Source organism: Schistocerca americana, chromosome 2 (genome assembly GCF_021461395.2).
Source record: "Schistocerca americana isolate TAMUIC-IGC-003095 chromosome 2, iqSchAmer2.1, whole genome shotgun sequence".
Classification (NCBI taxonomy): Eukaryota; Metazoa; Arthropoda; class Insecta; order Orthoptera; family Acrididae; genus Schistocerca; species Schistocerca americana.
Window position 1 is genome coordinate 653,694,273 of NC_060120.1, and position 23,618 is coordinate 653,717,890.

Genomic DNA, 23,618 nt, shown 5'->3' on the forward strand with positions numbered 1-23,618 from the left:
AACACACAAATTACCATGGATAGTAATGTACAATGAGAATAATAGCCCCTTCCCATATTATTTTGTAGTCTATGAAGTACAGGGTGTTGATAACTAAACTTTCACTATTTGAGAGAGACCTCATGACTAATGAGTGATTGTATGACAATGAAACTTTGTGGAAATATTTGCAGGGACATGTGGAAAAGAAATAATGAAAAGAAAACTACCACGAAACGAATACGTTTCAATTTCCACATGAGAGGGCAACATTTGTTAATTGTGCACGATGTTTATGTTCTATGTTACAAACACTGCTCAATGTGATGAGCACGACAGCCTGGACCGGCACTATAGATGGCAACAGTAACTGCTTTAACAATTTGCGTTGCACTTGGCTGTCAGCCTCTCCCAGGAACAATTCCCAAATCACCAGTTAATTCGAATTTCCGAATCATGTTCTTCAAAGTCAGCAAGTATAGAGGACCTCTCCATATTCCTTTAATGTGTCGATACTCTCAAAGAGCAACAGCACTATTGCTGTTATTTTGACAAAACAGGTTCACAAGTAAAGCCCTGCATATGTTGTTCAGACACATCTTGGATTTCTGCAGCTGTAATGCACACTGATGCTTGTGTTTCAGCCTCAACACCGCTTAATGGCCAAGTCATTGTGCTAACACAACTAACAATGCAAGCCCTGCAGCACACATTCTGAACATCATTTCTATAAAGTTGGGTACCCATATAGTAAATAGTTTTCCATCTACAGTGGTTCAAGTACCGAAAATTTGATTATAACTACCTTGTATATGTAGTATATTAAGCATATTTCTACAAAAGAATTATATTATCACATCTATTCAATATCCTTTCTACAAGATGACAAAGACCTGCATCTTTCTCCTGGTGCCTGGAACACTTCATTTCTCCAGTGTCCTTACTACAGAAGGGAGTAAGTTCTTTCATATAATCTACACAGATCCCAACTGAAACCCATTAAGCCCAATGATCTTTTCTCTAATGAGGAATGACTGTGGATCTTCAATTCTGCAACAACTCATTTGCCATGTTTACCATTAATTGCACTAATAATGAGATACATTTCCAAATAAATTATGGATAACATGAAAATAATAAAACAAAATTAATCAAATAAAATAATTTTAATGAAATTTAGACAGGAAGAAAAATGATTCAATGCAGAATGCAGTCCGAGAGGTTTGTTATTAAACACTTCTCCATTCTAACGCACTTCCTTTACAGGAACTGCAATTGCTGACCACCAGCAAACAAGTCGCCAACTTATTACAAAGTGATTACTTATGGGTTTCTAACAGCACACTGGCAGCATTACACTGAATCACACAGAAAGTGACTTCCAAGTAAACTGTTATTGACTTGCATCACACATGAGTTCCCTCTGAGTAGGCGCGTATATGGATAGCCTAAATCAAACACACAGGTATAATTTCTTTTTCTTAGGTTATGACAGCATCACAGCCGTGGTAAACATCTTGAAAGAAATTAGTTTCCTGCATTGGCTGTTTCTTTATATCCATTTTATTTTGTATACTATGACTTTTGGCAGTGTAGCCATTTTCAAGCAAAATTTTTAAGCCATTAAACATACATCTTTTGGGATACAGTTGTATAATTTCATGGGCAGTGTGCAGCTGGCTGGGCTTCAGAGTTGCAGCCGTGATATCCGTTTCTGTACAAACAATAGCACACAGACAAGCCATTTACTAGTGTGAGGGAGCACTGAATTCCGTGCAGTGACAAGATGTCGCTGCACACCATTTTTGGCTGTGTGCTATTGTTTTCACAGAAACGGATACCATGGTTGCAGCTCTCAAGCCCAGCCAACTGCACTTCGTCCCTGAAATTATATGACCAAAAAGATGGTGTTTATCTTATTAAACATTTCCTTTTAAAACGGCTACACAGCTGAAATGTCACAGTATACAAAATAAAATGCATATAAAGAAGCAGCCAATGCAGGAAAACAATTTCTTTCAAGATGTTACAAAGCCTAGTTTTTCTATGAGCATAGGATGGGGTCTGATGCTTGTGTAAGTCTACACATTGATGCACATAAACGTCTGTGCACCTATGAACATGTCGAAAGTCACCCTCTGCAAATAGTTTCTAATGTATGGAATTTCTTAAGTTGCTAAATTATGTGCTGAATTCACTAAATGCGGTACCACCCAGCTGATTTGACCCATAAAATAACTTTGTTATGTCGTGTGACATCATGGTGGCGCGGCGTATTTGAAACGGATTGTATTCGCAGAGGGCACGTTGGACTTCGCAGTGGCACTCTCCAGTGTATGATATTTATGTTTCTAAATTGACGGGAGTGCTGTTGGTGATTCACTGTACTTCTTGAATGCCGTTTGTGAGAATACTATTGGAAGAGTTTGTGTCCGTTTTATGAGTTATTTTGATGCTGGCAGTTATGAGTAATAGACTAGTTTTCAGATTCAGAAGTACAGGTTGGTGGTTTGCAGCACTTTTGTTTTGTATACTGGTATTCTGGTTGCTATGGGTCTATTTATCAATTGTCATTTTTTATTTGTAATTCATTGTTGCTATGCGAGTTTAGATACTATCATTTGGAGGTAGTGAGTGGAACTGCGGATGCTACAAAATAGAGTGTGAACTGGAGAAATCTGAACATTTCCGGCATATTCTTCTGCCTGAGCTCAATAGACAGGCAACAGCAGCGGAGGCAGCCAGAAACATATGAGCCACATATGGAAATAATGCCACTGAACAAATCACGGAAAGAAAACAGTTTTATTGTTTTAAAGTGGATTGTTTTGACATTTGTGACTCTCCACTTTCAGGAAGACCTTCGGTGTTCGATAAAAATCATTTCAATGCTTTAATCCACAATGAGCCACATCAGTGTATTCGAGAACTGGCAAATGTGATGAACTGTGATCATTCTGCGATTGTACGACACTTGCATGCAATTGGGGAGATCTAAAAATCTGGTGCATGGATACTGCTCTGCATGTGCACATACGTGCATCTCTGCTTGCTTGTCATAAACTGGTTTGTGAATGACACTATCATTATCCTGTATAGTTACTGGTGACGAGAAATGGTGCCTTTATGCTAACATAAGGCAGAGATAGCTATGGTTGAGCCCAATCAAAGCAGCAACCCCCCATACAAAGACCTGCACACATTCACAAAAGATAATGATACGCATCTGATGGAACAGCAATGGTGTGATGTAATACAAATTGCTTCCCTGAGTTGTAACCATCACTGCTGACATTTACTGCCAACAACTGAGGTGTCTTGCAGATGCAGTTCAAGAACAATGACAAGGAAGACTGCGTGAAATGATGCTACTCCATGACAAAGCTTGCACATTTTTTGCGAGACTGACAAAAAACACTATACAGGAGCCGTGTTTGGGGAGTCATAGCGCACTCACCATATTCATCTGATCTTGTGCCCTCTGATTTTCAAGACACTATTGAACAATCTTGAAGGAACTTCCTTTCCACATGTAAATGGGCTCAACCTTCAAGGAACTTCCTTTAAAAATGGGCTCCAAACATGTCTCAACCAGTACTTCGCCACAAAACATTGTGATTTCTACAGCTGTGGAATCGAAAAGTTACCTCAGTGGTGGCAGACTTTCATAAATAATGAAGAGGAATACATTATCCATCTGTGACCAAAGTCTCTGTTAGGTTTATCTGTTGCTTCTATTAAACTTATGGAAAAACAATACAAACTTATTCACCAACCCAATATTAGTGTGGTGTGTTCTTTACAGTTGGCAATTTAATTTTATGTTTCATTTTTCAGTAACTATGGATACGACAATGAAGTTCATGAGTAGGACCCTGAATGCTGCAATGGAGAAATGCAAGTTGATCACAATTAAATTCCTACAGTTGTTTCGTTTAAGTGGTGATTATGTGAGGTGTTATGTTTGTGGAGAAGATGTGAGACTGACCAAAAGCTGCTGCATCTAGGACAAGGGGCCAAGACATGGGCAGGGACAATGTATAGTTTTCTATCCAGAGAGGTTACTGGTTTGAAAAATTAGGGCTGGCCATTCGGAAGACAGTACTGATGAAGCAGTATTTGTGCTAGCACTGATTTTGAAGCTATGCCCCTCTGCCCAGCTTTGTGTAGGCTCAATGTATCATGGCCTTCGTTGAGTGAAATTTCTGTCAAGTTTTTTTACTAGACTTTTTTATTGTGGTTTTCTTGATTTCTGAGGATTTTGTTTGCTTAATTTTTGCATTAGTATTTGTTTTGACACATCTTCATTATTGGGATTGTAATATATTTAGTTTGTTCCTGCCCCAAACCCCATAATTTCCGCAGTTGTCCCATTGGTCACAAGCCATTTCTGTAATTAAATATTTTTCATTGTATTTATGACTGCTCCCTTGTGTAATGGGCAATGTTATAATTGCCATATTGTATAAGCTTAAAACAGGACTCCCTGCCATCTTGATGGTGTCTTGGGTAAAAGCTGAAAGGTTGTGCTATAATCTTGTAATTTACCCAATGTGCATTACAGTTCGTAATGTTGATGGAATTACCGCAAAATCAGACATTACAGAATTGTTATGTGTGATTACATTTTATGAGTGTAATAAATGAACTGTAGAATATGATGTGGCAACAAATATAATATAGGGACAAAGGTAACCAAAAGAGAAGCATAAGAGAGAGGATATCCCATAAAACCAAACCAACATTCATCCAAAATGACAAATTGGTTGTTAACAGTAGAACTAAGTATCAGATAGCCTACAATCCTGCTTAGGTATCCATTATATGAACACACTGATTTCCTTTCTTTGCTCCTCCTTGCTACACATTTTAAATCTTATCAAAACATTTGCAAGTACTGCATCTGAAGCAAATAGTGGGAAGATTAAAGATTAATACCTAGTATAACTGAAAACTGTTCCCATAACTTTCGTGACCACTGAAAAACAATTGATTAGCATAACAATCAGCAAACACTGCAAGTGTTATGTGAATCGTAATGTGTTTAGATGAAGTTAATTTTTTAAATAATTTTAACTTTACTTTCTGAAGATACATCAGTGTCTGAAGTAATACCACCATCCCAATGTCTTGGAAATCAGACAAAAGGATTCAGTTATGAAACTCAAAACTGTTTTACAAATTACAAACAATATAAAGAATATCCTGACCGAGAAACAACATAAAAATACCTACAAAGATATGAAGAATGTAATAATTTTGTGCTGACAAAGAATACTTGAACAGTACAGTACAAGCTAGTTCATCTGACCCTCATTTATTATGATGTCAATTAATCTCTGATGAACATTTTTCAATGCAACTTACATTTTTCTTACCTAACAGCTTTTAAATGTGGTAGTGCATAGTTTATCAATATTAGAGTCAGTTATTTGTCTGAATTTTCATTTATGGCTGCCACCTGGAACTGTCTCAACCACCACCCAAAACATCTCTGCATGGAGAAAACTATTCCTTGTTGTGTGTCCCTAGCACAACTGGCAAGCAACAACTTTTACATCATGGCTGATGAGATCATTTCACCAATGTTTTCAAAAATAACAGGATGTTCAAATGTTGAGGCAGACAATTGGGAAACCGAGGACAGGGAGGAAGTAATGACAACACAACAGGAGCAGATGACATGCAAATACTATGCATCTGCTCACTCTTATCATGGTGGAGTGTCAGTTTGATACCACTATAACTGAACTAACAAACAATTCTATTATCATGCTGCTGAAAAATGTCATACTATACTTGTTTGAAACAAAGGACATTACGTCAAGCCTCAGTAAGAAAAGAAGGGGATACTGTTGTTATATCTCAATATGTTGCAAGTAATTTTATTACTGTACAAGATTCTCCTTTTTTCAAAATATTCTCCAATTTGATTTATCATATCACTTCTGGTCCCGGATAAACGAGGTTGTACTGTGTACTTCATACATGCACACACCCGAAGGTCACTCTGAAGCTAATGACAAATAGTTTTCTGAAAGATATCACACTAAATTTACCTCCCTGGGGAATTTATGAAAATTTTAACTCACCTGAAAGGGCGCTCACCCGTATGACCGCGATGGTGCCGGACGAGGTTGCACGAGTCGGAGAAGCCCTTGCCGCACTGCGGGCAGCTGTAGGGCCATTCACCAGTGCTCAGTCAGCTAGCTGTCCTCCCTCAAGAACCCACTCAAACTAATGCAACACACACACACACTCTCAAAAAAAAACTTAACACTACAACTCACCTGTAAGGCCGCTCTCCTGTGTGACTGCGATGGTGACGAGCGAGGTTGTAGGAATCTGAGAATCCTTTGCCACACTGTGGGCAAGTATAAGGCCAGTCTCCAGAATGGATGCGCCTGTGTTTAGTCAGTTTGCTCCCTTCTGTGAAGGCCTTGCCACACTCTGGACAAGAGTATGGCCTCTCACCAGTGTGGATTCTCTGATGGGTAGTCAAGCTGTACACTTTTGTGAAGGACTTCCCACACACATTGCAAGGGTGAATCCTTTTGGCTGCCAATGCACGAGCATCTGAACTCAGTTTTGCAGGTGTCACTTTATTCACTACACTTGGATTATTGAAAGGTTCCTTACTCACTGCACCATGAGACTGAGAAAAAATTCCACTAGATAACGTCCTCTCTATTATCCTATCATATTCCTCCTTATACTGCATGTATGGCGGAACCATAGTTGGTGTTCCAGAGTAGAAATATGTATATGGTTCACTCATTATACTTCTCATGTCTTGAGCATTGTATGGAAACTTCTGTGTTCGGTCACTGCTACCTTCTCTTCCTGAGTTAGACACTGACCTGCTGGGCAATTGAGATGAAACAATATAAATTCAAATTAAATATTTTTAAATTTACACAATTATTAGAGCACCCTTAATCCTTAGTTTTACACACTTTAAATTTGAAAAAAATTCAATCTCATTAATATTCTCAATAGTTAAAAAACAGTATTGATTATTTAATGTCATATAGAACAGGAGGAAATATAATTCAGGTCATGAAAGCTGTCAATAAGAACAACATCTGCAAAAGCTCAGAGTATATGAAGATTAATTAGACCTCAATTATTGCAAAAAGCCTGCCTGTTTTTGCAAAACATAGATGCTTGTCAGATTCATTGCACAACCATAATTCAGCATATCTGTGCTGTAATCAGTGGGTTCTTATTTTTGTAACACACCATGATTACCAGTTTAACAAAAATGAAATAATATCACCCTCACCAATGTGGCACTGAAGGAGAGGGGGAATGAGATGTTTGTGTGTGTGGGCAAAATTGCTAGAGAAAAAGCAGTAATTTGAAATCAAGTGTAGCCTCTGTACAGCAATATGCATCTACATTTGATGCATCAATCAGGTTGTTGCCTTTTCATGCTGTTTATTGATTACTGATTTGTTTAGTTAGCGTGTCTTTTTATTTCATTAACTTTATATTGTCATCCCCATATACTGTGGAATCCGAGCATATAATTTCAACTGGTGTATGGAAGATCACTACATAATTATCTTCTTGTTAAAGGCACTAAAATACAACGTCTATGCCATAACTGTCCCCTCCATACGCATTTGAGAAATTATAATCTTCCTACATGGCAGACACAAATTATTTGAGATCATTATAACCACACATATAAAACAAGAAATAAAAGTAATTTTATATTCTCCACAGCTAGGATTTTTAGTCTCTGAAATAATGGGCGACAAGACTCTTGTTAGCTGTGCAGTACAAATGTATATGGCATTTTTCTTTTGCAGTATCAGTATTTGAGATACACTTCTTGGACTTCCCAAGAAAATTATATCATATCTAATAACAGATTCAAAATAACTACAATGTGCAATTTTTTGTCTGCTCAAGTAAGTGGAATTTGCTGGTATTCACATAGCAAATGCGAAACCACATAGTTTATTTGATAGGAAGGCAATATTTACTCTATCATGCTAAAAACCAGGCTCATAGAGTAGTGTCTCTCAACCAGTCTAAGTGCTGTTTCATGTGTACTATTAACATTTGCAGACAGCCAACACAAGATGAGCTGCATAACAAGCAATCCTTGCTTTTATAATTAAAGACAAACTTTTCCTCATTATCTACTGCTGAAAAAGGTGCCAGAAATCACAATGACTACATCCAAATAACCAATACAGAAAATGGTTTAAGTTAACTGATGAGTCTGCAAGACATTACATATCTTTTTTTCAAAAACAAGAAAAGTAGTTTTCATCCACAGGGTGTCCTTTGACACTGATCAAATAACCCTTACTTATGATTTTTGCAGCTCAAGATCAATTCTATCTCAATTGAGTTTCCCAGCCTCTTGAGCTCTTGCTTTCCTACGAAGTCCTCTTCATGTTAGAAATTAGCAAACTCTACGAATATGCAGCACAAGACAATGTTCCCAGAAGCAGATAACCCACTGTTAATATTCATTACATTTAAACTGAACAGTTAACAAACTCAAGTTTCCAACACTGAAAATTAACTTCCGCCTACTGAATGTATAACTGAACAGTGTCATTGTTGTTGTTGTAGTCTTCAGTCCTGAGACTGGTTTGAAGCAGCTCTCCATGCTACTCTATCCTATGCAAGCTTCTTCATCTCCCAGTACCTACTGCAGCCTACATCCTTCTGAATCTGCTTAGTGTATTCATCTCTTGGTCTCCCTCTACGATTTTTACCCTCCAATACTAAATTGGTGATCCCTCGATGTCTCAGAACATGTCCTACCAACCGATCCCTTCTTCTAGTCAAGTTGTGCCACATGCTCCTCTTCTCCCCAATTCTATTCAATACCTCCTCATTAGTTATGTGATCTACCCATCTAATCTTCAGCATTCTTCTGTAGCACCACATTTCGAAAGCTATCTCTTCTTGTCTAAGCTATTTATCATCCTGGTTTCACTTCCATACATGGCTACACTCCATACAAATACTTTCAGAAACGACTTCCTGTCATTTAAATCTATACTTGATGTTAACAAATTTTTCTTCTTCTTCAGAAACGCTTTCCTTGCCATTGCCAGTCTACATTTTTATATCCTCTCTACTTCGACCATCGTCAGTTATTTTGCTCCCCAAATAGCAAAACTCCTTTACTACTTTAAGCCTCTCATTTCCTAATCTAATTCCCTTAGCATCACCTGACTTAATTCGACTACATTCCATTATCCTCGTTTTGCTTTTGTTGATGTTCATCTTGTACCCTCCTTTCAAGACACTGTCCATTCCGTTAAGCTGCTCTTCCAAGTCCTTGGCTGTCTCTGACAGAATTACAATGTCATCGGCGAACCTCAAAGTTTTTATTTCCTCTCCATGGATTTTAATATCTACTCCGAACTTTTCTTTTGTTTCCTTTATTGCTTGCTCAATAAACAGATTGAATAACATCGGGGATAGGCTACAACCCTGTCTCACCACTGCTTCCCTTTCATGTCCCTCAACTCTTATAACTGCCCTCTGGTTTCTGTACAAATTGTAAATAGCCTTTTGCTCCCTGTATTTTACCCCTGCCACCTTTAGAATTTGAAAGAGAGTATTCCAATCAACATTGTCAAAAGCTACAAATGCACGAAACATAGGTTTTCCTTTCCTTTCCTTAATCTTTCTTCTAAGATAAGTCGTAGGGTCAGTATTGCCTCACGTGATCTAACATTTCTACGGAATCCAAACTGATCTTCCCCGAGGTTGGCTTCTATCAGTTTTTCCATTCGTCTGTAAAGAATTCGCGTTTGCAGCTGTGACTTATTAAATTGATAGTTCGGTAATTTTCACATCTGTCAACACCTGATTTCTTCGGGATTGGAATAATTATATTCTTCTTGAAGTCTGAGGGTATTTCGCCTGTCTCATACATCTTCCTCACCAATGGTAGAGTTTTGTCAGGACTGGTTCTCCCAAGGCTGTCAGTAGTTCTAATGGAATGTTGTCTACTCCCGGGGCCTTGTTTCGACTCAGGTCTTTCAGTGCTCTGTCAAACTCTTTACGCAGTATCGTATCTCCCATTTCATCTTCATCTACATCCTCTTCCATTTCCATAATATTGTCCTCAAGTATGTCGCCCTGTATAGACCCTCTATATACTCCATCCACCTTTCTGCTTTCCCTTCTTTGCTTAGAACTGGGTTTCCATCAAAGCTCTTGATATTCATGCAAGTGGTTCTCCTTTCTCCAAAGGTCTCTTTAATTTTCCTGTAAGCAGTATCTATCTTAGCCCTAGTGAGATAAGCCTCAACATCCTTACATTTGTTCTCTAGCCATCCCTGCTTAGCCATTTTGCACTTCCTGTTGATCTCATTTCTTAGACGTTTGTATTCCTTTTTGCCTGCTTCATTTACTGCATTTTTATATTTTCTCCTTTCATCAATTAAATTCAATATTTCTTCTGTTACCCAAGGGTTTCTACTAGCCCTCGTCTTTTTACCTATTTGATCCTCTGCTGCCTTCACTATTACATCCCTCAAAGCTACCCATTCTTCTTCTACTGTATTTCTTTCCCCCATTACTGTCAATTGTTCCCTTATGCTCTCCCTGAAACTCTGCACAACCTCTGGTTCTTTCAGTTTAGCCAGGTCCCATCTCCTTAAATTCCCACCTTTTTGCAGTTTCTTCAGTTTTAATCTACTGAACAGTGTTATCATCCACGTATATAGTGTGTTGTTGTATCTGACATTCTTATTTAGTAAAGTGGTAAAATTTTAATGTAAATGATAAATACAAAATTAAATTATTGTTCCACTTTTAAGAAGATAAAACAAATCTTTTATGTAAGGTCTGAGGCCATACTTAACTTAATATTATCTATTATTGCAAAAAATAGCAAAACATGCATCAGACAGAAGAAAGTCACTAGGATTTTACCCTTGTTGTTTCCACCTGGAGAATGCTTTTTTCTAAAAGAGAAAAATGTGATGTAAGTGGTGAGACAGGGATAACAGGTGGCCTTGTTGCATTCAATTTTGGAAATGCCTTATAAAAGGAAAAAACTTTACCGCAGGCAGACTGAGCAGGGTAGAAGTAGCCAGACACCAGTGACATGAACAGTCATGTTTCTTTGTTGCACGTAGCAAAATTTTACTCTTTAGGCTAACACCTGCACAAAATATTGGAGGAACACATTTATTAACATTTCTGTATAAAAAGTCATCTGTGGTAATTACTGGGCATGGTTACAAGAATTACCAAGCTCAATTATGGGTTTGCAGTGGTTGCACAACTTTGTTTCAAGTGTCCTGAATAAGTGTAGGCTAGATGACACCATTCTCATATTGTTTTAACCAGGGGCGTGAAAAATTTGCACAACTGTTCTGACATGACATCATCAACTGAACTACAATTAATATAGCAAGCTGTGACCTTTCTTACTGTCATTAATGTAAAGGAGAGCCAGGCTACTCCAACCTGTTCTGTGATCAAGTGAACTTTGTTCAATATATTGTCATTTATACCTACAGAGTGTTTCTGTTTCATTTCAAATATCCATTTCAATTTTCTTACTTCTTATGTTCTAATGTAACAATGATAAATATACCAGCATCTACAATATAGCCTTAAATGCTTTTGAGGGGGTCACTTTACTAGATCACTTGAGTAAAATTCATCTGCGTAAAGATGTTCTCTTAAAGTTTCAAGAGCATATTTTGTTTATTTAAATGATACATATTAACTGTAACTGAACTGTTGAAAGCCCTAAAACTACTGAAAAAAGTGAATAAATATCTTCTCAGTTTCATTCTTGTTCTTGTACTTTATTAATTCTCCTCCAGAACATGGTGACAGTGTATAGGAAATAAAAGCATTAATTTGAGAAGGAATTTCTCAAGGTGAGTTTAACCACAATTCCTGTTCCAGTAGTGGATGCAGCCACTATGTTTAGTGGCTGCTTCGGAAGTTCGACAGCCAAATTAAATTTCAGTTAAAATCAAACAATGGAAAATCTAGGGCGGAATAATGACAATATTATGAAAAGGAAAGATTGATACTCACCATATAGCAGAGATGTTGAGTCGTAGACAGGCACACTAAAAAGATACTAACATGTAAGATTTTGGCCAGAAGGCCTTCTTTCAAAATAGACAAACACACACACACACACACACACACACACACACACACACACACACACATTGACGCAAACACAGCTCACACACATATGAGCACTGCCTCTGGCTGCCTTGGCCAGACTGAAAAACTCCACGTGGTGGCAGAAACAATCTGGGTGGTGGCTGGCGGTAGCTGGGGCAGGGAGCGGAGAGGTAGAGCACAGTATAGGTGGTGGACGGAGAAGTACTGTTTGTGGGAGCATACAGAGACAAAGTGGAGAGAAGGTAGAGAAGTTAGGTGCAATCAGGAGGTTAGACGGAAGAGAAGGGGGAGGCAGAAATGGAGTGTAGTAGAAAGACTGGGGTGTGCTCATGGAATAGAATGCTGCAGAGTGGAGACATGGAGTGGACGACGACTAGGGAAGGCTGATGCCGGGAGGGTTCTGGGAAGAAAGGATATATTGCAGGGAGAGTTTCCAACTGCGAAATTCAGGATCCGGATGGCACAGACTGCGAAGCATTCATTAAAATGAAGACTTGTGTTGGGCAGTGTGCTCACCAACTGGGTGATCCAGCTGTATTATGGCCACAGTTTGTTGATGGCCAATCGTGCAAACAGACTATTTGTTGGTTGTCATGCCCACATAGTACAAAGCACAGTGGTTGCAGCATAGTTTGTAGATCACACGACTTGTTTCACAGGTAGCCCTGCTTTTATGAGACATGTGACGCTTGTGACCAGACTGCAGAAAGCAGTGGTGGCAGGAGGTACGGGGCCGGTCTTTTATCTAGGTCTATTACAGGAATATGAGCCAAGAGGCAAGAGGCAAGGGGTTGAGGGGAAGGTTTTGTAGGGATGGATTAGGATATTGTGTACATTCAATGGGCAATGGAATACCACTGTGGGAGGAGTGGGGAGGATAGTGGGCTAGACATTCTTCAGGGCACAATGCGAGCTAGTCGAAACCCTGGTGGAGAATGTGATTCAGCTGCTCCAGTCCTGGGTGGTACTGAATCATGAGTGAATGTTCCTCTGTTGCTGGACAATGGGACTTTATAGGTGGTGAGGTAAGGACAGGAGATCTGTTTCTGTACAGGGCTAGGAGGGTAGTTACGGTCTGTGAAGGTTTCAGTGAGACCCCTGGTACATTTTGAGAGGGACTGCTCATTAATGCAGATGTGAGGGCCACAGATGGATAGGCTGAATGGAAGGGGCTCCCTGGTGGTTGGCAACTGTCGAAGTGAAGGTATTGCTAGTGGTTGGTACGTTTGATATGTAGCCATCTTTGAGGTGGAGATCAACATCGAAAAAGAGGCTTGCTGGGTTGAGGAGGACGGGGTGAAGAAAATGGGGAAGAAGGTGTTGAGGATCTGGAGGAATGTGGATAGGGTGTCCTCACCCTCAATCCACATCAAGAAGATGTCATCAATGAGTCTGTACCAGGTTGGGGGTTTGGGATTCTGGGTAGTTAGGAATGATTTCTCTAGAAGCCCATGAACAGGTTGGCCTAGGATGATGCCTTGCAGATGCCTATTGCCATACCCCAGATTTGTTTGTCGGTGACGCCTTCAAAGGAGAAGTAATATGTGGGTGAGGATGTAGTTGGTCATGGTGACTAGGAAGGGTTGGGGGTTGGGTTGTTTGGGGGAAGAGACCAAACAGCGAGGTCATCGGTCTCATCGGATTAGGAAAGGATGGGGAAGGAAGTCGGCCGTGCCCTTTCAAAGGAACCATCCCAGCATTTGCCGGGAGTGATTTAGGGAAATCACGGAAAACCTAAATCAGAATGGGCAGACGCGGGATTGAACCGTCGTCCTCCCGAATGCAAGTCCAGTGTGCTACCACTGCACCACCCCGCTCGGTGACTAGGAAGGGGGTTGTAGATTTGGAATCCCTAAGGTGTTGGGAAAGGTATTGTTCCATAGCGTCTAGGCCAAGGGCATTAGGGATGTTAGGCCCGTTTTACACTGGGACACTGGTGATGTTCACCAGCGACTCTCACCGACAGAGATACATTCATTTGAACTGGAGCATTCACACTGGGACACTACACTGCCTCACCGAGCCACTGTGACCCAGCAGTGACTCATCCTCACCACATGTGACAGAGGAGGTCACTGTGCTCACAGCAGTCACCATTGGACATGCATTAGTTTGAATTGGAGTGTTCACACTAGAACACAGATCACAGAGACAGCGCTGCAGATTTGCCAACCGACAGGCAGTCATTTCTGAGACAGTGACGCGAAACACTCATTGTACATTATACTGTAGTACACACTCTAGCCATGAGTTTAGATTTGATTAACATGAGAGATTTTATAAGTGAAGTAGAAAGTCGTCCTGCTATTTGGGATGTGAAAAGCAATGATTATAGCAACAAAGTGATGAAAGCGAATGCGTGGCAAGAAATTATAACAAAGTTTGTGTCTGATTGCAATGAGAAGAGCAATGTGAGAAACAAAATTGGTAGGTTGTATGTTCTTTGTTCAAATTTAGTACCTTATTTTTTGGACCACAAAACTAGCAAAATTTAGTTGCTACCCGTGTACGAGTCCATTTCACTAACTAATCAGTTGGCAATACCTATGGTGTCAGAGACCAGTGATCCAGGAGTGTTCACCACAGTCACTGGTGACCATCACTGGCAACAGTCACCAGTGTCCCAATGTGAAACGGGCCTTAGGGTAAAGGGAGGTGGCATCGATAGTGACAAGCAGCACACCATATGGTGAAGGAACAGGAGCTGTGGAGAATCTGTGGAGGAAATGGTTGGTATCTTTTATATAGGAGGGTAGGTCTTTTTACTTTCTCCACATTCCCATCTAACACCCCGACTGCAACTAGCTGCCCTACACTCTCTCCACCTTTTCCCTGTCAGCTCCCACAACAACACTACACTGTCCACCACCAGTACCCCGCTCCCGCTCCCCCTCCCACCCCATCACCCCATCTACCCCCACAACCCACATTGCTTCCCCCACCATACACAACTGCTCGCAATCTGGCTCTGGCAGCCCAAGGCAGTGGTCATGTGTGTGTGAGCTGCATTTGTGTGTGTGTGTGTGTGTGTGTGTGTGTGTGTGTGTGTGTGTGTGTGTGTGTTTCGGAAGAAAGCCTTCTGGCTGAAAGCTTATGCGTTTAGTAGTTTTTTTGTTGTGCCTGTCTGCGACTCAATGTCTCTGCTACATGGTCAGCAGCAATCTTTCCTTTCATAATAACAAATTTCAGGTAGGTAAACATGGGGTCACCTAATATCTGTTTGGTGTCTGTATGTGTGGATGGATATGTGCGTGTGTGCGAGTGTATACCTGTCCTTTTTTCCCCCTAAGGTAAGTCTTTCCGCTCCCGGGATTGGAATGACTCCTTACCCTCTCCCTTAAAACCCACTTCCTTTCGTCTTCCCCTCTCCTTCCCTCTTTCCTGATGAGGCAACAGTTTGTTGCGAAAGCTTGAATTTTGTGTGTATGTTTGTGTTTGTTTGTGTGTCTATCGACCTGCCAGCGCTTTTGTTCGGTAAGTCACCTCATCTTTGTTTTTAATGTAAAATAAAGTATACTACTTTTCTGCATTTTGTAAAGAGCACAATTTAATATTTCTGAACCCTCAAAACAAGCTGTCTATATTTAGACTTTAAATCTTATTAAGAACTGACTGTATACTGGGGTCATTTTTCGCAGATAGTACTTCATTATAGTCAACTGCATCATCTGCAACAAGTCTGAGGTTGCTATTGACATAATCTGACAGATCATTAATACAGAACATCAATGGCAAAGCATCCCCACGCACTCTGTGGGGCATTTCTGACTTTCCACTCAAGATAACATGCTGTGTCCTCCCTACCAAGAAATCCTCAACTCAATCACAAATTTTGTTTGCTGTGACACTTTAATGTATTATGCTTTTCTGTAACTGTGCAAGAACTTCGTACCATCCAGAGCTACTTTCCAACAAGTCTTCCTATCAACCAGTCATCTGAAGTGACTATTTCATCAGTATGTTACGTGGAAAATAAGATACAAAATACACTTACAGATTTTTTTAAATGAGGTCTATATGTATTTCCCTGTGTTACCACATTCATTCTTCATCATTAATTGAAGAAACTACTGAACAACGACAATTTGATCTTCTTTCTGGGTGCTGCCATAAAATCAAAAGAGCATGTTGAATTTATATGTGACATACAAATGAAAACAGTAAAACTTCTCATGGTAGGGGTTCACAGTCATGTTGCATTTTTTTTTAAAGGACACCATAGGACACCATACTTGCTGTTGACTGTAGACATTATTTATTTCACAATTGCAATTTCAGTCTTTGGGCCATTTTCTCCGAACTGCAAAAGATTTTTGCTTCAGTATATGTCGGAGGATTTTAAGTCTGATACTCTAAAGCAAAATCTTATGAAGTACAATTTGAAAATGGCCCAAAGGCCAAAATTGCAACTGTGAAATAAATAATTTCTACAGTCAATGGTGAAAAGTCACACACACACACACACACACACACACACACATTAATAAGTTCATACTAAGGTGTAATGAAGTTTGTAGCAAATGATGTGCTTTTGATTATATATTACTTACTGTACACAACTTCAGAGTAACTGAGCTAAAAAGCTACTTAAGAAAAATATATTCGTGTCCCAAATATGAACTAAAAATGTGATTCATCAGACCTTCCTTCAACTTAAAGCAAGAGAATCAAGTGTTTGGTAGTGGTCACTGAAATACAGATACACTATTTAGTTAGGGGTAGAGGCTGTTACCAATTCCTAACTTGATATCTGTTGTTTGGTAATCCTTTTAAACCAACGAAGGAGAGGTCACATGAAATACGGTTAGTAAGCTGTTATTTTTACAAGAAGATTGTACTAGTAGATAACAACTGTTTGCCTGAGAAAAACCAAACAGAAGTGTAACACAATCACACATTTGATATAGTATTTTTGAGATCATTCCAGAACATTCAAGACAAAAGATGGCAAAAATCATATTAATAGTGACGAAGTGGCCCACTTGGATATGATTAATGGGTACCTAATTCTGAAATTAATGACCAACATCATATACATTATAAGATGCTTATTGTGGCACAGCTGAAGATTCAGTTCATTGGCTAATGCTGTATATTATGTTTTCCAACACCATAGCGGTAAAAGTGTATCAAATAGAAATGCTAAAAATCTGCTTTATCCCTCGTTTTTTCAAGTTTCACAAAAACACTATGTTAGAAATTTACCTTTCTCTAGAATGAGTAAAGCTGCTTTCCTTCTGCTCAGTATCAGTTTGGTTTTGCTTATGGCATAATGGCTGCAACTGATCCTGCTGCTGCGGTTGTACTGCTTCCTGAAATAACAAAATACAAAGTACATAAACATAAGATAAAAGTTTTTGTAAATGCACAGGCATTGTACATACAAAGAGTTTTCAACATTCTGCAAATAAATTCCAAACAGTATCTATCAAGAATTTTCTTACTGAAGCAACAGCATACATTTAAAAAAAAAAAAAAAAAAGAATTTTCCGTCTGCTTCCAACGAAGTGAACAAATTGTCTTGAATGAATGCTGGTCTGGGTTTGTTGAATGGTGCCTTGCTTAGGACTAAGCAATGAGTCAAATACTGTCAGCGCCATAGCATCATGATGTTACATGAAAGAATGTGATGACTTGTTCAGGGTAGTGCATGTTCAGTTTTGAAAACAGTACATTTAGAGATGCAAAGGTGTGACAATTTTTGAATGGGTCTGGAACTCTTGGAAAATACATGGTTCAACCAACAAGAATTGCAAACAAGTGTCACAAAAAGAAACATTTTTCTTCTCTATCTTATTGATGCTGACTAACATCCAACAAGTTTAACACTGGTCTGAAAACAGGAATACACTTTTTTTTCCGTAATACGAGTCCCTGGTCTTATGCTGTTGAATCAATGGAAAAAGATTACCACTGACTTCAGATGCAAAATGAGCTGGAATAGGCAAATATTCTCGTACAACTGCGAGCTGTGATACAATACAAGTTCACTGTTGTGCCAAGAATAAATATAACTTAGCAAGTAACAATGGAGAAATAATAAAGCTGCACCCAAAATAGCCAAGTTTGTTTACTTTTATCAAAATACCCAATTTTTTGAAGAGATTTTTGTGGGATATTCTTGAATTAAGGACATAAATAATTCTTATATCATGTTTCTATGTTCCGAAAATACTATCCTGGAACATTAATTTCCCGAGAAAATGTCGTGATAACTCATTAGTAAATGGAAATATGCAGAGTAAGCTACTTTCATCATTTTTTAAATTGCCTGTGGTAACAATCATGCCTTCTGCAAACATAGCTGAACCAAGGCACTTCATTAATTCTCAGTAGTGGATTTTCCAACTGAACTTGTGATCTATCTGTAGTTCCAAAAAATTAAAACTTCCTACTTCTTGAATTTCGTTGTTTGAGGTAATTATTTTTATGGCTTGTTTAGTTCTACGAGATGTATGTAATGAATCTTGAAATACATTGATAATCCACTTGCCTTGAACCCGCTGTTGATGTTTTTGAATATTTCATTAGGAGCCTGGTACTATTTTTGATTCACAAACTTCTATGATCTGCAAAACATACAAAATTTGCGTAGTCTGAAACTACAAGTGGAAGATCATATTTGTATGTCAAAAACAACAGCACCCCAAATCAAACGCCATGGTACACCATATTTGAGTGCCTCAAATTCTGAGAGCATATCATTAGGTGATTAACATGGAAGTGACACACGTTGCTTTCTGTCATTCTTATACAATAAAAACCACAAACATGTTGTGCCTACTATACTGTAACATTTTAACTTTTGTATTAGGACATCACGGTCAACAGAAACTAAAGCCTTAGCCATGTTGCAAAATATTCCTAATGGTAGTAATTTTTTCTTTATTGATTCTATAAGGGGTGTTCAAAAAGAAAAGAACCGGAGGCATAATTACAGAAACCAGTACCTGTATCTCAGACGTACTGACACTGGCTGTTGAGACACTTGTCCCACTGCAACACAAGGTGGTGAATGACTGTCTCATAAAATTCCCGGGGCTGTGATTTTAGCCAGTTCCGCACATACAGCTGGACGTCGCCGTCTGAGGTGAATTGTTTGCCCCTCAGAGCCTTTTTAAGGGGACCACAAATGGCATAATCACAGGGAGAGAGGTCCGGACTATACCAAAGGTAGCCAAGAACCTCCCATTTGAATTTCTACAGAAGTGTGTTGGCTGTATGAGGCTTTGCATTGTCGAAGTGATGAAACCACGACTCTTCTCCAGCCACCACTCATGCCAGGAACACATTCCCTTCCCGAGTATAGCATTGCAGATGAGCAAATTGGGCACACACTTTGTGCATGTGCAGTCATTCCTTCATGATGGTGTGAACTCTTCCAATGCTCAATCTGACCACAGCAGCTATGGCTTTCACTGTCACTTGGCAGTCCTGGGTAACGAGTGCATCCTCCATCTGGACGATGTCATCGATAATGCAGTGTGGTGCTCCAGACCATACATCATTGGCTAACGACACCTGTCCTTCCCTGAAGCCCTTGTGCTATGCCTTGACCCTTGCAAGGGACACGCAGTGTTTGTCGTACACTTGTGACATTCGTCGATGAATGTCCATTCCTCCTACTCCTTCCGCTACCAGAAAATGAACAATACCTCTTTGCTCTTCTTTTGACGCCTCCATGTCACTGTTTGCAATGCGACTGGCAGCACTCGATGATTGATGCGTGCTGCTGCTAACTCTGTCTAGTCATGTGACGTGCACACGTGCCTCTAGCGAAGGGCTGCGAACTTCCATGCTCTGGTCAGAACCACACCTCGTTACACACACCAAGATATTACCCTCCTGTCACCGGTTTACACATTCCAGACTCCGGCTCTTTTTTTTTTTTTTTTAATGCCCATTATAATATATCCCTGTTCAGTTAACAGTCCTTTTTGGAATCCAAACTGTTTTTGACGAAGTATGTTTTCTCAAAGTCTTTCACAGCGCATTGTCTGAATAAAATCTTCCCTGTTATCAAGGTGTGTCAACTCGAATAAAACACTTGTGCTTTCTACAATTACTTCAGTCATCATCATGAGTAAAACCCACTGACTACTTGGCTATGGTTTTCCACTTATACAGGCACAACTGCAGTCTCTGGCACTAATCACAGAGGGCCGAAACAACGCATGCATGAAAGGCAAGTTGAGCAGCTTATGGCAACTCTGGCCCACCTCAGGACCGAGTGTCATCAAGTGGCACCAGGAGTTGGCACCAAATTTGAAACTGCAGCTCCCACCTTCCTAAAAACATCAAACATCTGTCTGATTTCTTTGGATATCCAAAGCTCGCCCGCACTTCCTACTAAGTGTGTACCCTTGGCCCATTTTAAAATTTTTGTTGTTTATTCTATATCTCAGCTAACTCCTTTTTAATGGAATCCCAATATGTTGATGCTTGAGCCAAGACTATCATCTCTTAAAACTATTTTGTGTCCACTGTTCAGGCAATCCTCTGTTATGGCCGAATTGTCACACTCCCTTTATTAAATACATTGTTTGTGCTCTGTACAACACTGCAACTGTGTGAACAGTCTGACCTATATAGAACTGTTGCATTCGCAAGGGGCATAATACACACCAGACACACAAAGAGCAATGTTGTCTTTAAAAGGGCACGGAATAACTCATTTCTTGCGAGGCAGGCTGGAACACTGGTCTCAGTTCATGTCTCTGCAGCACACATTATAACTTGCTGCTTGTTGCCCCACGGTATGGAAGGAAAGCAGCTGACATGGCATCCTCGGCCAACTCACGAGGCATCCTTCACATTGGTATTTGAAAGTGTTATTGTCTCCCTTGCTACAACCATTCTCTCTTAACACATGTCTCAATTGTTACAATTCCAATTGTACGTGGTCGTCATCCAAAGTAATCTTCGCTCTGTGTACCAGCATGTTCATGACCACCTTCTTGTGTACCTGATGGTGAAACCTATGAGTGTTCAAGTACCGGTCAGTGTGTGTGTGTGTGTGTGTGTGTGTGTGTGTGTGTGTGTGTGTTGGTTTCCTGTACACTGAATTATCCAGCTGGCCTCCTGCCTTCCTCTCAACTAAAACATCCACCAATGGTAGCTTGCCATCCTTCTCCAATTCAACAGTAAATTCAATGTTGGAGACAGACAGCATTCATGAGATTGACAAACAAGATAATGACAGGAAGGTGTCATCAATGTACCTTACAAACCAAGAAGGACACAACACCACCAATTTCAAAGCCTTCTCCTCAAAGCTCTCCAGGAAGTAGTTCGCAACTGCCAGACACAGTGGTGATCTCATCGCTGTGCCCTCTGTCATTTTATAATATTTGAAGCGATACAACAAGTAATTTGAGTAAATGTTCTGCAAATACCTCAAAATGCCCACACCACTCACCAGATATCAATAAACGTAATTTCTTCCCATGCAGTTTGAAAACAGAAAAAATTACATCTGTTTACACATCCAACAATGCTGCCAGGTATAAGTAGGTACATTCCCAACATCTTTGAAGTACTTACACCAGATCTGCTTTTTGTGTGTGTGTGTGTGTGTGTGTGTGTGTGTGTGTGTGTGTGTTGTATTCAACATGGATCTTGCATTTAACACACACAAAGTTGGCCTAAGAACTTGGTATTTCCTTCTATGATACTGTCATAAGACCATGTATTTACAATCAATGTTGCTGAAAATGTAGTCTTAGGAAAATGATCAGTAATTTGTAATCAAGCTACACTGAATCAGTTTTCTAATCACAGACAATTTCATTTACAGTGTTTACTCTACAATTAGCTGTATAGAACTTTTATCAGACATTTGGCATTAATTGTCAAGCAAACCTTTACTTCTAATAAATTCAGAACATACCTTTTCTTTCTTTGGAGCATCAGTTGACTGAAGCCTCGTAAGGCCGCTAGTTGACAAACAACCCTACAACAGAAACAAAGCTTTCTGAACTGCATTCTATGTGTGTGATAAGGAGAAAATAACACTACATGCAGTTGCAAGGTGGTCATATCAGTGTGTCTATGTAAAAGAAAATATAATTAATATAATAGAGGGAAACATTCCACGTGGGAAAAATTTATCAAAAAACAAAGATGATGTGACCTACCAAGCGAAAGCGCTGGCAGGTCGAAAGACACACAAACAAACACAAACATACACACAAAATTCAAGCTTTCGCAACAAACTGTTGCCTCATCAGGAAAGAGGGAAGGAGAGGAAAAGACGAAAGGATGTGGGTTTTAAGGGAGAGGGTAAGGAGTCAGTCCAATCCCGGGAGCGGAAAGACTAACCTTAGGGGGAAAAAAGGACGGGTATACACTCGCACACACACACATATATGTCTGCTTGTGTCTGTATATGTGTGGATGGATATGTGTGTGTGTGCGAGTGTATACCCGTCCTTTTTTCCCCCTAAGGTAAGTCTTTCCGCTCCCGGGATTGGAATGACTCCTTACCCTCTCCCTTAAAACCCACATCCTTTCATCTTTCCCTCTCCTTCCCTCTTTCCTGATGAGGCAACAGTTTGTTGCGGAAGCCTGAATTTTGTGTGTATGTTTGTGTTTGTTTGTGCGTCTTTCGACCTGCCAGCGCTTTCGTTTCGTAGGTCACATCATCTTTGTTTTTTGAGAAAATATAATTACATACAGCAAGTATTTACAAACATTCTTATCATATAATACCACAAAGAGAGAAAAATACGTTACATGAACACTTCAGGCAGTAGAAACTAGTACTACATTTGTTACAATTTAAGTTATTTAAAATACAAGGCAGTTAATTTAACTACCATTAAGTTGATTTATCTTTAAACAAGGAAAACATTTTTACAAATACTGGTAATTTACAAGCTTTATCCATGGTGGCAATCTTGACAAGAGTATTGTACCAGGAGTAAATGTATCCGCAAATAGCGTTAATTACATGCTTATTTTACAGGTCAAGTCTGCACAAAAAATTAATAGTTTTTGACCTGCACTAGGTACTCCACACTTATCTTCTGCAGCAATGCCACTTTTCACGAATGCTGAGCACCCACAGCGACTAATTAGGTAGCCAAACAACCAACTGGGACTATCCAGAGGCTGCCTGCAAATGGCACACTTTTGACTTCAATCATGAAATAATGAATACAGGCACATGCCAGTTTTCAATATTTATCAGGGTTGACAAGAAAGTAATAGCAGCAGTTTAAATGGACAATGAGATGTCAGTGTATTTATACTGTTTGCGCATGCCACTGCTGAGGTGTGGAAAACTGAATGCAACTGTTGACATGAGTGATCAAAAAATGAAAAGTCTGATATTGAGCCGATCTAAAGAAATATTAATGAAAGTACTGTATAACAAAATTCATAAGATGGAGAAGTTCGTGGCTATGACACACTACTGCACATTTAAGCAGCAAGGTTGTTCAGTGTGTGTTGTAACTGGTACATAAAACTCCCAATTTGACTCACCGTGCTCA

General features: G+C 39.6%; 1 protein-coding gene across 4 annotated transcripts in view; it reads right to left on the reverse strand.

Moving 5' to 3' along the window:
• Positions 1-23,618, reverse strand: part of LOC124595425 (zinc finger protein 391-like) — a 55,750-nt gene that overhangs the window by 3,747 nt on the left and 28,385 nt on the right. For 2 of the 4 annotated variants that reach the window (XM_047134163.1, XM_047134161.1), the window contains 4 exons: positions 22,013-22,075; positions 17,329-17,435; positions 6,270-6,842; positions 6,072-6,155 (listed from right to left, as the gene is read on the reverse strand). In XM_047134163.1, coding sequence (XP_046990119.1) covers positions 6,072-6,155; positions 6,270-6,842; positions 17,329-17,435; positions 22,013-22,075 — 827 coding nt within the window. The remainder of the gene's footprint in view (positions 1-6,071; positions 6,156-6,269; positions 6,843-17,328; positions 17,436-22,012; positions 22,076-23,618) is intronic. The other 2 variants (XM_047134162.1, XM_047134164.1) reach the window with 2 other exon arrangements.